The 15011-nt window shown below is 41.9% G+C and overlaps 1 protein-coding gene across 2 annotated transcripts in view; it reads right to left on the bottom strand.

Moving 5' to 3' along the window:
• Gk5 (glycerol kinase 5) overlaps nt 1–15011 on the bottom strand; it is an 88323-nt gene that overhangs the window by 46588 nt on the left and 26724 nt on the right. For both annotated transcript variants that reach the window (XM_008856346.3, XM_029557819.1), the window contains exons 6-9: nt 5852–5927; nt 2481–2542; nt 2221–2294; nt 1957–2017 (exon numbers count right to left, since the gene is read on the bottom strand). In XM_008856346.3, coding sequence (XP_008854568.2) covers nt 1957–2017; nt 2221–2294; nt 2481–2542; nt 5852–5927 — 273 coding nt within the window. The remainder of the gene's footprint in view (nt 1–1956; nt 2018–2220; nt 2295–2480; nt 2543–5851; nt 5928–15011) is intronic.

Here is a 15011-nt window from a genome sequence, read left to right as displayed (position 1 = left end):
AATAAATAAATAAATAAATAAATAAATAAATAAATAAATAAATAAAGCTCATCTAAAGAATCCTTCTGAGGCCAGGCATAGGGGAGTATGATCATAACCACAGCACTGAAGAGTCTGATGCAGGAGGATTTCACGTTAGAAGTAGGCCTGGTCTTGCAATAAAATCCTGTCTCAAAAAAAAAAATCATACAAATAAAAATTGCTGGACAGCCAAGAGTGGTGGCCCATGCCTTTACTCCAGCGCTCAGGGGCAGATCTCTACGAGTTCCCACAGCTAGGTCTATATGGTTAGTTACAGACCAGCCAGGGTTAAAAGTAAGACCCTGTCTCAAAAAAAAAATCAACAAACAAAGCAACAAAATGGGGCTGGAGAGATGGCTCAGTGGTTAAGAGCACTGGCTGCTCTTGCAGAGGACCTGGGTTCAGTTCCCAGCACCCAAATGGCAGCTAACAGCCATATAAAGCTCCAGTTCCAGGGGATCCAATGTCCTCTTCCTGCCGTGCACTAAAATATACCAATGCAACACACACACATAAATGTTTTTAAAACAAAACAGCAATTATTTCATTTTTAAAAATATTTTATTTATTATTTTTATTTAATGTGTATGAGTGTATTGCCTGCATGTATGTGAGTGCACCTGTGTCATGCAATGCCATGGAGGTCAGAAGAGGGCTTTGGATTCCCCCAAAACTGGAGTTAAGGATGGTTCGTAGCTGCCATGTGAGTGCTGGGAATCGAACCCAGGTCCTCTGCAAGAGCAGTCAGTGCTCTTAACCACTGAGCCATCTCTCCAGCCCCAATTATTTCATTTTTTTACAGCAGCACCTATACTGATAGTTGCTTGCTAAGGGTTTTATAAAATGTGCATACAACTTTCTCCTCTAGTTTCTATTGCTTTCCTATTGATTTTGGCTCTTTTGACAAAATGTAAACTAAGCACTGGCCCCTTACTGGTTTTAAATATTTTATTTATTTTATTTTATTTTTTTGGTCTTTTTGAGACAGGGTCTCCCTGTAGCCCCAGCTGTCCTGGAACTCATTCGGTGGACCAGGCTGGCCTTGAACTCACAGAGATCCACCTGCCTCTGCCTCCCAAGTGCTAGGATTAACAGCGTGCACCACCACACCTGGCCTTATTGTATTTTATTTTATGTGTATGAGTGTACTGCCTGAATGTGTGTGTAAATGCATCCATGCCGTAAAATGCCCATGGAGGCCAGAAAAGGGCATCGGATCCCCTGGAACTGGAGTTACAGGTGGTTGCTAGCTGCCATGAGGGTTCTGTAAACCAAACCCCAGTCCTCTGCAAGAGCAGCCAGTGCTCTTAACTGATGAGCCATCTCTCCAGCCCCCTCTTACTGGTTTTAAAACCACAGCATCAAACAAAAGAGAAATACTCAGAACACAGTATCTTTAGAAAATTTAACAGTTTTCCAGAAAACAACATAAATATAGTTGGCAATGGTTACAGAGCACTTCCATGATAGAAGGTTGGTTGGCCCAGTGGTCCTCTGTCCAGAACACAGGGGTACTTCTAGTTATATACCTAACTCTTTTAACTTAAAAAGATAAACAGGATTAATGCTTGTTTTAATCCAGTGCTGAAGACGGAACCCACGGCCTTGCGCATGCCACGCAAACACCCTAAGGCTGAGCTACATCCCCAGCCCTCATGCTCTAATATCTTTTCTTTTCTTTTCTTTTTTTAATTTTTGAGACAGTCTCAGCTGGTCTGGAACTCGCTATGTAGATTAGACTGGCCCCAAACTCAGAAATCCACTTGCCTCTGTCTCCCAAGTGCTGAGATTAAAGGCACTGCCACCACACCCAGCTCATGCTTTCATTTTATGCTGCCAAGGACCTTTTGTTTCTATTAAAGCTAGTTCCAACTACTCAAATCTATACATTTGGTTTTTATGATACAAAAGGAAAGCCTCGTATCTTCTACTTACCAAGGCAACTACTGGTATAGGCACACCAAAGAGCTCTTCATCCACTGATCCAAAATTATGGCTTCAAATAAGATTGATTAAAGAGTTAATTAGAGCTCTAGACACAGTAATTCTAAAATTCAGCAAGTTGCTTTTAGCATAGGCCAAAAAGTTCTATAATGAACACAAAAGCATCTCAAGTGGGTCATTAAACACTTTTTCACACCGAAGCAAAAGGACTGAAGGGCACGTCGGCTGGCTTCTGTGTCTGATGAGCAGCATTACCTTGTATCTTTCACAGGAGGCAGGATGGAGAGTGGTAAGGAGATCATGGAGGCGATGAACTTGCTCCAACTCAACTGGACATGAAAATACAGCATCAGAATATGTATGTACACACGTTTCATACCTCTACATACATTCCAAGACATCATGTTGTATGCAGTAAATATATACAAGATTATCAATTATAACCAACCAAAAAAGAATCCAGCCTAATTTAGAGAAAAATTGGTGATTCAAACAGAAGATTAAAACGTTTTTACCTCAAATGGGTCAAAAAATCCAGTTGTACTGGCATTTGAATAATCTGTGGCATATGCAGAACCTAAATTTACATTAGAAATAACACATTTATTATCACGAGTGCAAATCATCTACCCATGGTTTAGAATCTAGACCTTTGTCTATCCTCAAATTCATCCCAAAATGTATGTTTGCAACATTAACGTTATCAGAGCAATTTCTCATCTAATCTTTATGAACATTTAGTCTTTAAAATTTTTGATTGGGACTTTTATTTATTTCTGTGTATGTGCATGTCATGTAACATATGGGGAGGTCAGAGGACAATTTTTGGGAGTCAGTTCTCTCCATCATGTGCATTTGAGGATGAAACTCAGGTTGCCAGGCTTGGGGGCAGGTGCCCCTACCAGCTTAGCCATCACACCAGCCCCTGAACTTACAAAAGAACTTTTAGGATCCCATGTTTAAAGATAAGGGAAGAGGTGTAGAGATGCAATGGTATCTCCTACTACATTATGGCATTTCATATATACGTGTATATTCTGTTCCAACTTGCCCCTCCCCCCACTGCCTGCCTCCACGCCCCTTTCCCCATCCTGGCTGTTCCCTTCCTTCCCCCAGTCTCCCCTTCTGATGTAATATCACGTGTATCCTATCACCCTCTTTCATTTTCCCATCTCTTAAGATCTTTTTCTCCTCTCATGACCCTCTTTCTGGTTCAATGACATATACACAGGCACAGACGCACACACCTTTTTTAAAATCTAGGTTCTGCATGAGGGAAAATGTGGTATTTTTCCTTCTGAATCTGGCTTATTTCACTCAACACACTGATTTCTAGTTCCCTTCAAATTCCTGCAAATGCCATGACTCCACTTTTCTTACAGTTGAATAAAATTCCATTGTGTGCATGTAACACGTTTTTTAATCAATTCGTCTGTTAGTGGACATCTAGGCAGTTTCATTCCTTGGCTACTGTGAATAGCACAGCAATAAGCATGGATGAGCAAGTATCTCTGCATTGTACTCAGAGTCCTTCACCCACAAGTGGTATAGTTACCATTATTTGCTAATTCTATTTTTACTTTTCCAACTTTTACAGAATGCACAAGTTTACATTCCCACTGGCAGCAGCGAATAAAGGTTCCTCTTGTCCCTCTTTTCTCTACACCCTCACTAGTATTGCTGAATACAACACTCTTGGTTGGCAGTTACTTACTTTCAGGATTTGAAATACATCATCCTATGCTTCCTTGGCTTTTCAGGGTGCTAACAGGAGATCTGATGCACTTCTGATGTTTCTGCCTTTGTAGGTAAGTTGGTATTTTCTCCTTCCAGCTTTTAAAAAAATATACTTATGTGTATAAGTGTGTAAGTGTACCCATGTGCACAATGCCCATGGAGGTCAGAAGAAGGCATTTGTTTCCACTGGAACTGGAGTTATGGTCAGTTGTTAGCTACCATGTGGGTGCAAGGAACTGAAAACAGGTCCTCTGCAAAAGCAGCCCATGCTCTTAACCACCGAGCCATCTCTCCAGACCCTCCTTACAGCTTTTAGTACTGTCACTTTGTGTTTTGGCATCCTGCTATATCATGGAGAGGTTCTTCTCTGCTAATGGCTATTTGCCTCTTCTATCTTTCTCTACATTTGGGAAATTTTCTGCTATAATTTCACTGAACGGATGATGGGTTGTTTGTTGGTTTTGGTTTTTTTGTATCCCCAGTTGGCCTGAACTATATAGACCAGGCTGGCCTCAAACTCACAGAGATCCGGCTGCCTCTGTCTCCCCAGTGCTGGGATTAAAGGTATGTGCCCCCACACTTGGCCCATGGATTCTTATGTTTGGTCTTTTGATCAATTTGTTTTTGTTGTTGTTGCTGTTGTTGTTTGATTGGAATTTGGGGGGACGGTCTCACTATGCAACCCTTGCTGGTCTGGAACTCGTTATATAAACCAGGCTGGCCTTGAGCTCACAGAGATCCTTCTAACTACCTCTCAAATGCTGGGATTAAAGGTTCACACCACCATGCCTGGCTTTGGTCTCCAGACTGTATACCAGATTTCTTGGACATTAGAGTCACCCTTATTCATTTACCCCTTACTGATGCTTCAATGTAGTATTTCATCAACCTCGCCCTAACCCGTGGCATTCTTTCTTCTAGTTGGTCAAGTCTATTAATGACTTTCCATAATGGTTTTTTTTTGTTTTTTTTGGGGGGGGGGGTCTTTTTTGGGACAGGGTCTCCCTGTAGCCCCAGCTGTCCTGGAACTCACTTTGTAGACCAGGCTGGCCTTGAACTCACAGAGATCTGCCTGCCTCTGCCTCCCGAGTGCTGGGATTAAAGGCGTGCGCCACCACACCCAGCCTCCTCTATCTTTTTTATGTGATTGATTGAGTTGTTTCATTTCCAACATTTCTCTTTGTTGTTTTTCAAAATATCAGTTTCCTGCTGAATTTTTCTTCGGTGTGGTTGACTTTCTGGTCCTTGCTGCTGCTTCATCCATTCTGCTGATCTTTTCCTGCCCATCCTCTCCAGGTCCTGAGCTTAACTCATCTGCCTCTGTCCTCTTTCATGCCACTGATCATTTTTACTGGCAAACTTTTGAACTCTTCACCTTGCATTTACCTATTTTACTATCTTTGACAAAGTCCAGTAGTTAAGGAGCTGTGATGTTCTGGAGGGGCCATGTTGCCTTGGTTTTTCATGGTTCTGTGTTTTATGTTACAAAATCTGCCTGTCTCCTGGTTTGCATATCCCTTCCCATTTCATTTGAGGATCTTCTTATTGGGCAGCACACTCTTGAAGGCTCAATCCCAGTATGATCCATTGAGGAGTCTGCTTCCCCACTGGGGAGCTGTGGGCTGACACTTAGTGTGGAGTTCTTTCACTCTTTGAAATAAACTATGAGTCCTTCCTTCCTTCCTTTCTTTTCTCCCTCCCTCCCTCCGCCATCCCTCCTACCCTCCCTTCCTCCTTTTTGCCCTCACTCTTTTGAGAAAGAGCCTCGCTATGTAGTCTTGAAACTCCCTATGTAGACCAGACTTGCCTGGAACTCAGAGATCCATCTGCCTCTGCCTCCCGAGTGCTGAGATTAAAGGCCTGTGCCACCACACCTGGCTCTGGAAGTCAGTTTTTAGCATCCTTGTAATTAGGGCTGTCCCCCAGGTCTTAGATTTTAAACTCCATCAGAATTTTTAAACAGACCTCCTCTTATAACAAAGTAGAAATTAATCTAGCTTTACTGAAACGTGTAGTTATTAGTGCACCAAACAGCAGAATGTCTGGGATATGGGAAGGAAAGAAAAAACAGTGTTGGGAGTAATCTCTATTTTAGGCAAATCCTTTTTCTAATTTCATTTAACTGGGTTGGTCTCTCAGGCACCTTTACCTTTGGTGAGCTTATGTAACAACCAGGTATCAATGGTCCCAAAGCAACAATTGTCTTCTTCAACTGCCTTCTGCACCTTGAAAATAAAAAAAACATTAACTTAAAATGACTAAAGTATCAAGTACATGATTAAATATATATCAATATAGAGATTTTAATCTCTTATTATAAAACAATATACATAGAAAGATAATTTCTACAATATATTCCAAATGAGTTTAAGCAATTATCAGTAAATGGGATTTAGGAGAGAAAGGCTCTTATTGTTTATGAGGTTTTCTGAAAAGCTTTGGTTTTACGTCAACCATTTGTTACTTTGGAATAAAAAAGAAACGGTAGAGGCTGGACATTGTGGCACACACCCTTAATCCCAGCACTCCAGGAGGGCCACACAGTTGGAGGTCTATGAGTTCTAGGCCAGCCTGATCTACATAGTGAGCCCCAGGCCAGGCAGGGCTACATAGTGGGAGACCATATTTCAAAAAACAAACAAAAACACAAAAAAGAAAGGGCAAACCCTACACGCTTTCATTTTAGATGCACAAATATACTAGTACAGCCTCAAGAAGAGCTACCACACTACAGCGCAAAGGAAAATCCAATCTTCTGTCTGTTCTTACATTTTTTTATCTGGAGCTAATGGCAGTGCTAATGGCAAGTGCTTCCTACTCAAGCAGGAGGACCTGAGTTTGGATCACCAGCACCCATGTTCAAGGTGGGGTGTAATTCCAGGGGTGGAAGCAGGATAAATATGGCGGAGAGTGATAGAGGATGACTTTCAACATCAACCTCTGACCTCCACATGAGCACAAACGTTCTCGTTCTTGTTCTCTCTCTCTCTCTCTCTCTCTCTCTCTCTCTCTCTCTCTCGTATAAATAATTTTTTGTCTGTTGTGGTGATACCAGGAACTGAATACAATGTTAAGCAAGTGCTCCACCATTAATTACATCCCTGTTCCCTGTCTTTTTTTTTGTCTTGGTGCTGACTGAACCCAGAGCCTTGGGTTATATTTCCAGCCCTAATTTATTTATTTATTGAGATAGGGTCTCCCTGTAGCCCCAGCTGGCTTTGATCTCACAGAGATCTACCTGTTTCTGCCTCCCAAGTACTGGGACTAAAGGTGTGCACCACCATGCCCAACACAGTCCTGATTATTTTGATGGTTAAAAAAGTTGAGGGACTGAAGAGATAGCTCAGTGGTTAAGAGAGCTGGATGTTTTTGCAGAAGACCCAGATTCAAATCCCAGCACACACATGGCAGCTAACAACCATCTGTAACTCCAGTTCCAAGGGATCCAATGCCCTCTTCTGACCTCCGCAGGCACTGCATGACATGGGTGCACTTACATGCAGGCATAACACTCATACACATAAAATAAAAATTTAAAAAGTTGAAAGAAGCTTTTTGCACAGTGACAATATCATAGGCAATGAGCTTTATCTGAGGCACAATTATTGCTAACTGAAAACTTTTTCCAATACCCTGCTATGACAACTTAAAATATAGTTGGTGTGACAGTATTAACTGTGGATGTGACACAATCTAAAATCATCTGGAAAGGGAGTCCCATTGAGGGACTGTCTAGTTAGGTTGGCCTGTGGATATGTCTGTGGGGAATTGCCTTATGTAAACTGAAGTGGGAAGACTGTGCTAGATAGCGTTAGTTGTCAACTTGACACACCTGTGGGGAGGGAACCTCAAGTGAGGAACTGTCTCCATTGGACTGGCCTGTGCCCAAGTCTGTGAGGCATTTTCTTGATTGATGTGGGAGAGCCCAACACACTGTGGGCAGTGCCACCCCGGGCAGGTGGTCCTGTATTGTATAAGAAAGTAGGCTGAGGGGCTGGAAAGATGGCTTAGTGGTTAAGAGCACTGATTGCTCTTGCAGAGGACCCAGGTTCAAATCCCAGCACCCACATAGTGGCTAACAACCATTTCTAACTCCAGTTCCAGGGGATCCGACACCCTCTTCTGTCCACCTCTGGCATTACATGACATGGGTGCACTTACATACCTGCAGGCAACACATTCATACACACAATAAATAATAATTTTTAAAAAAGAAAGTAGGCTGAGTACAGACCAGGAGGACCAAGCTAGTGAGCAGTGCTTCAGGCTCCCACCCTGAGTCCTGCCTTGGCTTCCCGTGATGATGGACTGATCTGTAAGCCAAATGAATGCTTTCTTCCCCAAGTTGGTTTTGATCAGTAATTTTATCACAGTAATAGAGAAGCAAACTAGGACAAAGGCCAAGCCTAAACCTGGGCAGTGCCGTTCTCTGGGTGTGTGTCCTCCCATAAAAAAGGATAAAGTGAACTGAACTCAGGCATGTATTCTTTGCTCTCCGTTGCTGATTATGGATGCAATGTGAACAGCTTTCTCCAGCTTCTGCCACTGTGATGGATATAACCTGGAACTGTGAGCCAAAATAAATCTTTTCTCCCCTAAAGTTGTGTTTGTCAGGGTATTTTATCACAGCAACATAAAATAAAACTCAAACAGTTGACACTGGCAATTTTGACAGTCTGCAAAGACTGTACATTGTTGGTTTTAAATGAGTGAAGGATTTATGTTATGATACTGAAAAATAAAGGTATTTACGACATAAACACTACATAAAATTGAAATTTTAGTGTCTATAGGTAAAGTCTGGTTAGAACCCAGCCACATTCATTTGCCTAAGTGTCACCTGGAGCTTCTGTCATACAGAGCGACAGCAAAACAGTTGTGACACAAAGAGGATAGTCCTCACAGCCTGCTAAATACTGAAGTGTTGAAAACCTCTGTTGCAAGATCAGGAATAAGAAAAAGAATTTGTGAGCAATCCTTCTAGTCAATGTCTGTGCAAAGCCCTTGCCAGTGCAAACAAAAAGAAATAGTTGTGTTGGAATGAAATTATCTGCAAGGCATAATTGCATACAGAAAATCTGTCCCACAGAGCTATTAAATTAACTTCTAGAAGAAATAAATGAATTCAGTAGTACTGGATCAAAAGTCAATTCAGAAAAATTATTAGAGCCTGGCAGCGCACACCTACAGTCCCAGCATTTCCAAGGCGGAGGCAGGAGGCTCAGGCGTTCAGCTCTTCATTGGTCCATCAGAGTTGACATCACAAAGAGCTATCCTGAAAACTACAAGCATGGGTAAACACAGAACAGTCTATCAGGAGCAGACACTGCCGCTGGAGCCAGGGAGGAACACTCACACAGTGACTGACCCCTGCTGCAGAGTAAGCTAGGACTGGCCTGAGAGAAGAGCACCTAGGGTCCCACTCTTGGAGGCTGGGCTTTCAGCAGGGGAAGGAAAACAATAGCTGTGAAAATAGGCCAGAGTGCTCTGTATCCCTTAAGCGGTCTGCCATCAAAGAAAGCTACTTGCTGTACAGAGCCTGACCAACTTCACTTTAATCAGGGCCCAACTAAAGTTGAGGGCAGAACTATGATCAACTCTAGCCCCCGTAGCATCCCTGACTCTCCTAAAAAGCTGAGGAGTACCTGCAAAAGTCACAGCCCAGGACACACTCTATCACTGAGAGGTAATGGGGAGCACTACAGAATGCTTCCCTTTGCCCCAAACAGCAGGACACCAGTAGCTCCCCAATCACAATGGGGTGGCAAAGCAGAGAGCAGGAATCCTCAGACCCCACTGAAGGCCAGCAGGAAGTCTCAGTAGGTAAAAGATGTGGACACACATAGATACACAACACACACACACACACACACACACCAATAATAATAATAGTAATAAGTAAATAATGATAATAAAAGGAAGTTTCTAGAGAAACTCAAAGACAAAGGGTAGATAAAAAAAACAAGGATGCAGGCTGAGCATTGTGACTCAGGTTTCTAATCCCAAGATTTAGGAGGCTGAAGCAGGAGGATAAAGAGTTGAAAGCTGGTCTGGACTATCCTATTTCAAAACCAAAAACAAAACAAGGCCACAGGAGAAAATATTGACCACTAACACTGTAGCTACAACAAATAATAAGCAGACCCTAACTCCTCGTCAAAAAAATGCAAAACTTCCCACTGTAAGCCTATTTGTGTCATTTTTCTTACCCAGGACACCATGTTCAGTCTTCAATAAAAAGCCAAAGACAAGCTAAAAGAAAAAAAAAACAAAAAAAACAAAAAATAGCCTAAAAAATAAAGGAGGTAACAGAACAGGACTCAGACATGGCAGGGGTCTGGGAATTATTTCAAATGCCCGTGATAACCATGCTAAGGGCTTTAACGAAAAAAGTGGACAATGTTCAGTAACAGATGGGTCAGGTAAGCAGAGATGAAAAGCAAAGAAAATGGGAATGCCAGAGTCCAAAGCACCATGATGGAGAGGAGACACTTTTGATGGGCTCCTCAGGGCTCTGAACACCCCAAAGAAAACCAGTGACCTTGATGACATCTGGAGACCTTTCCTAAACTGAAAAGCACAGATGAGAAAATGGAAAAATGGAAAAGAATATCCAAGAACTGCCTGGGACAATAACAAGAGATGTAACAAATGTACATAATGGGAATATCAAAAAAGAGAAATTGTATTTCATGTTTTTTTTAAAAAAAAGAATTTTTGCAAGGCATGGTAGCGCACACCTGTAGTCCCAGCACTTGGGAGGCAGAGGCAGGTAGATCTCTGTGAGTTCAAGGCCAGCCTGGTCTATATGGTTAAGTTCCAGGCCAGATGGGGCTACAGGGAGACCCTGTCTCAAAAAAAAAAAAAAAAAAAGGCAAAATATCTGAGTACATAGCTCACTAAAGATATGCAGGTGGAAAATTAGCATATGAAAATATGCTCTATATTAGGGTTAGCAGGATGGCTCAATCTGTATGTAACATGCTTGTCCCTCCCTCCCTCCCTCCCTCCCTCCCTTCCTTCCTTCCTTCCTCAAATAACCAAATTTTCATTTCGTTGATTATTTCCATTGTTTTCCTAGTCCCTATTTCACTAATTTCCATCTGATCTTCATTTTTTTTCCTTCCCTCTTCCTTGCTTTGGGTTTAATTCATTCATCTATTTTTCTGGCATCATAAAGTAGAATATTAGCGCTGGGGAGATAGCCCAGCAGGTAAAATGCCTGCCATGCCAGTGTGAGGGCTGGAGTTTGGATCCCCAGATCCCATGTAAATGCCAGACTGGCACAGCCTGCAATTCCAGCCCCAGAAGGCAGATGACAAGGGAGGCCCAGAGCAAGCTGGCTGATAAGAAGAGCATATGGGTGAGATCCAGGTGTGACTGAGAGACCCTGTCTCAATTAATAAGGTGGAAGTATGATGAAGGATGATTCCTGACATCAATCTTGGGCCTTTATGCTTGAGTGCATGTGTGTACATGCATCCACACACAGCAGTATACATATACCCAAGTACACACAATTCACAGGAAAATGGAAAAACAAAGACCAAAAAGTAGAATAGTAGGTTATCGATTTGACATTTTTCTTTTTTCTAAATGCACTCTTCTTACATAATATAGTCTTGCTATAAATTTCCCTGTAAGAAAGGCTTCTATCTGCATTGCATAATTCTGACAGGTTAAATCTTCAATTTCGTTCAACTAATCTTTGTGGAAAATTTCTGCTGTTTATTTAAAAGTGTGTTAATTTTAATTTTTTTCTATTTCTCAATTTCTTTTTCATTCTTCAGTACTGGGGATTGAACCTATGGTCTCACACATCCTAGGCAAACACTATGCCCCTGGCATTTCTTTCAATTATTTTACTTGTGTTGCATTGTATTATTTTGTTTTATTTTACTTTGATTTGAGACAGGGTCTCTGCAGCCAGGCTGGGCTGGAACTCCCTTTTGTAGCCGAGGAAGGCTTTGAACTTCTGATCCTTCTGCCTCCCTACTAGCTGGAAATAAAGGCCTGTGCCACCAGGTCCAGCTCAGTTTCCACATATTTTTTAACTTCCCAAATTTCCTTCTGTTACTTCTAATTTCATTCCTTTATGGTCGGAAAACACACTCTGCATGATTTCAATCCTTTCAAATTTAGTTAGACTTAGCCAATGGCCTGGCATATAGTTTATCCTAGAGAAAGTTCTATATACACCTGGAAGACTGTTCTTTTATTGGTTGCTTTTGCTGTGGTTGTAATCTGTCTATTTGTTTTACCCATTATGGAAAGTAAGAATTAAAGTCTCCATGATATGACTGTTCAATTGCCTATTTTCCCCTTCAATTTCATCAGCATTTTTGCTTCATGTATTTTGAGTCTCTAATTATTAGACATATATATTTATAATTGCCATATATTACTGATCTTATAAAAAGTGTTTAGTTACTATTTTTATTTTATGTGTATGAATATATTGCTTGCATGTAAGTGAGTGCACCCATGTCGTGCAATGCTGAGGAGGTCAGAAGAGGGCTTCGGATTCCCCTGGAACTGGAGTTAAGGATGGTTTGTAGCTGCCATGTGGGTGCTGGGAATCAAACCTGGGTCTTCTGCAAGAGCAGTCAGTGCTCTTAACTGCTGAGCCATCTCTCCATCCCCTAAAATTTCTTCTTTAGCAACGTTTTTTGCTTTAAAGTCTATTTTGTTTCACCACTCTAGTTTCTTATGACTGCTGTTTGCATGACATATCTTTTATATCTATTTATTTTATTGTTTTTTAACATTTTAAAATTTATTTTATGTTTATGAATGTATTGCCTGCATGCATGTAAGTGCACTCATGTCATGCAGTACCCATGGAGGTCAGAAGAAGGCGTAGGATCCCCTGGAACTGGAGTTATGGACAGTTCTTAGCCACCATGTAGTTGCTGGGAATTGAACCTGGGTCCTCCAGAAGAGCAGCTGGTGCTCTTAACTGTTGAGCCATCTCTCCAGTCCCTTATTCTATTTTTTTTTAATGTGTATGAGTGTATTGCCCATGTAGTGCAATGCCCATGGAGGACAGAAGAGGGCGTCAGATCCCCTGAAACAGGAGCTATGGATGGTTGTTAGCCACCATGAGGGTGCTGGGATTCAAACCCAGGACCTCTACAAGAACAGTCAGTGCTCTTAACTGCAGAGCCATCTCTCCAGCCCCTATATCTATTTACTTTTCATCTATTTGCATCTTTAAAATTTACAGTACAGGGGCTGGGGAGATGGCTCAGCAGTTAAGAACACTGGTTGTTCTTGTAGAAGACCCAGGTTCGAATCCCAGAACTCACATGGCAGCTAACAACTGTCTGAAACTCCAGTTCCAGGTGATCCAATGGTCTCTTCTGTCCTCCGAGGGCACTGCATGACACAGGTGCACTTACCTACATGCAGCCAATACACTAATACACATAAAATAAAAATAAAAATAAAAATTACAGTATGTCCCTGGGGCCAGGCATAGTGGTGCACACCTGTAATTCTAGTATTTAGAAGATGGAGGTGGGAAGATCAGGAAGTAAAGTAATCCTCAATGGAATAGCAAGTACAAGACCAGCCCAGTTATAAGCCTCTGTCTCAAAGAAACCAACAACAAGATAAGGTATGACCTTGTAGACAGTGCACAATTGTATCTGGGGAAGGGAGGCACCAGAGATGGTGTTGGGTAGGTGTGTCCTCTGAGAGAACTAGCACTGAACCCCAAGAGACTCCATAGGCAGAGGAGACAGTCACTCCTTCCACCTAATTGGCCAGCTTCGGTTGTATGAGGAGGCGGGTAAGGACAGATGGGGAGGAAGCTGGGAAGCAGTGGAACGTTGCCATCTTGGTGAGGGGCACTGGCAGTGCACTGGTGGCGGCAGATCTCAAGAGCTCAGTGGGGATGTAGTAGGGGAAAGAGACTATGGGCGTTCATGCGGTTGTAAGTGACCCTCTCCTGAATAGCATAAGCTTTGTCGGCAAGCCCAAACAAATATTCTTATTCCCCAGACTGTAACTTAGAGCCCACTGTGTTGGTTTGGTCCATTGGCGTTAGGACCACATGGGCCTGGGAGCTGAGAAAGCGCAAGCAGGTCTCCAAGGGGAGAATTTGGCATTACAGATAAAACTCAGGGGGCCTTGTGCCCACTGACCTACCTTCCCAGGTCTGGATCTTGGGTATTTGTTTTGTGGTAGTGTCGTTTGAGCCCAGAGCCTTACACATACCACTGAGCGAAATCCCAGCTTTGGATCTGTTTTTTGGTTTTGGTTTTGGTTTTTTTTTGGTCTTTATGAGACAGGGTCTCCTGTAGCCCCAGATGATCTGGAACTCGCTATGTAGACCAGGCTTGCCTCAAACTCACAGAGATTTACCTGCCTCTGCCTCCTGAGAGCTGGGATTAAAGGTATCTGCCACCACGCCCGGTTGGATCTGTTGTTTTTTTAATCTAAAATTGCAGTGAGATCCACTAGTTACATGCTAGAATCGCCAAAATGAAAAAGATCAATCATATCAATTATGATGCTGAATGAAGCAGAAAGTTCCTCTATCAGTAATGGTGAGTATGTAAACCCTTAGAACTACTTTGGAAATAGGTTTTTGTTGTTATCTACCAAGAGTGAATATACATGCGCACGCACGCACACACACACACACACACACAGAGACAAAACATTTATGTGTGTACCAAGAGATATGCTATTCATCATCACAATCTCAAACTGGAAATAACATAAACATATATGAAGAGCAAATTTAAAAGAAACTGTAGCAAAATCATATGCTGGACAGTAAATACCAATGGGAAAACATTAGTAAACTAATCTGTATGCAATTTGGATATATTTTACAAGCACAACATACCCTGTACAATGTAATCATATGTTTCAAAACAACCTAGATAAAACTAAACAACAGTACTAAAGCATATAAACACATACATCTTAAAAGTAGAGAGAAAATGTGAGAGAAAGTATAGTATTAAAGTTTTTTGCTTTTTCTTTTCTTTTTGTTTTTTGGGTGTTTTTGAGACACGGTCTTACCATATAGCACAAGTAGGCCTCAAACTCATAGTGATCCTCCTGCCTAGCCTCTCAATTGCTAGGATTACGGGTGTGCATCACTATGTGTAGTTGTATTACAGGCTTTGATCCATATGGTGTCACACAGATGCTTTTCTACAGCACACTGCTGAGGGTAGACTACCTTCCTACATGTGTCATAACACAACAAAAGGTTTCAAAAACACGAACCAAGTGAACACTATCATCTTTTCTCTTCCCCATAGTCATTATTTCTCTCTCTCTCTCTCTCT

This window comes from Nannospalax galili, unplaced genomic scaffold (genome assembly GCF_000622305.1).
Source record: "Nannospalax galili isolate Female #2095 unplaced genomic scaffold, S.galili_v1.0 scaffold708, whole genome shotgun sequence".
In the NCBI taxonomy this organism is placed as follows: domain Eukaryota; kingdom Metazoa; phylum Chordata; class Mammalia; order Rodentia; family Spalacidae; genus Nannospalax; species Nannospalax galili.
This window is presented reverse-complemented; position numbering and strand designations above follow the sequence as displayed.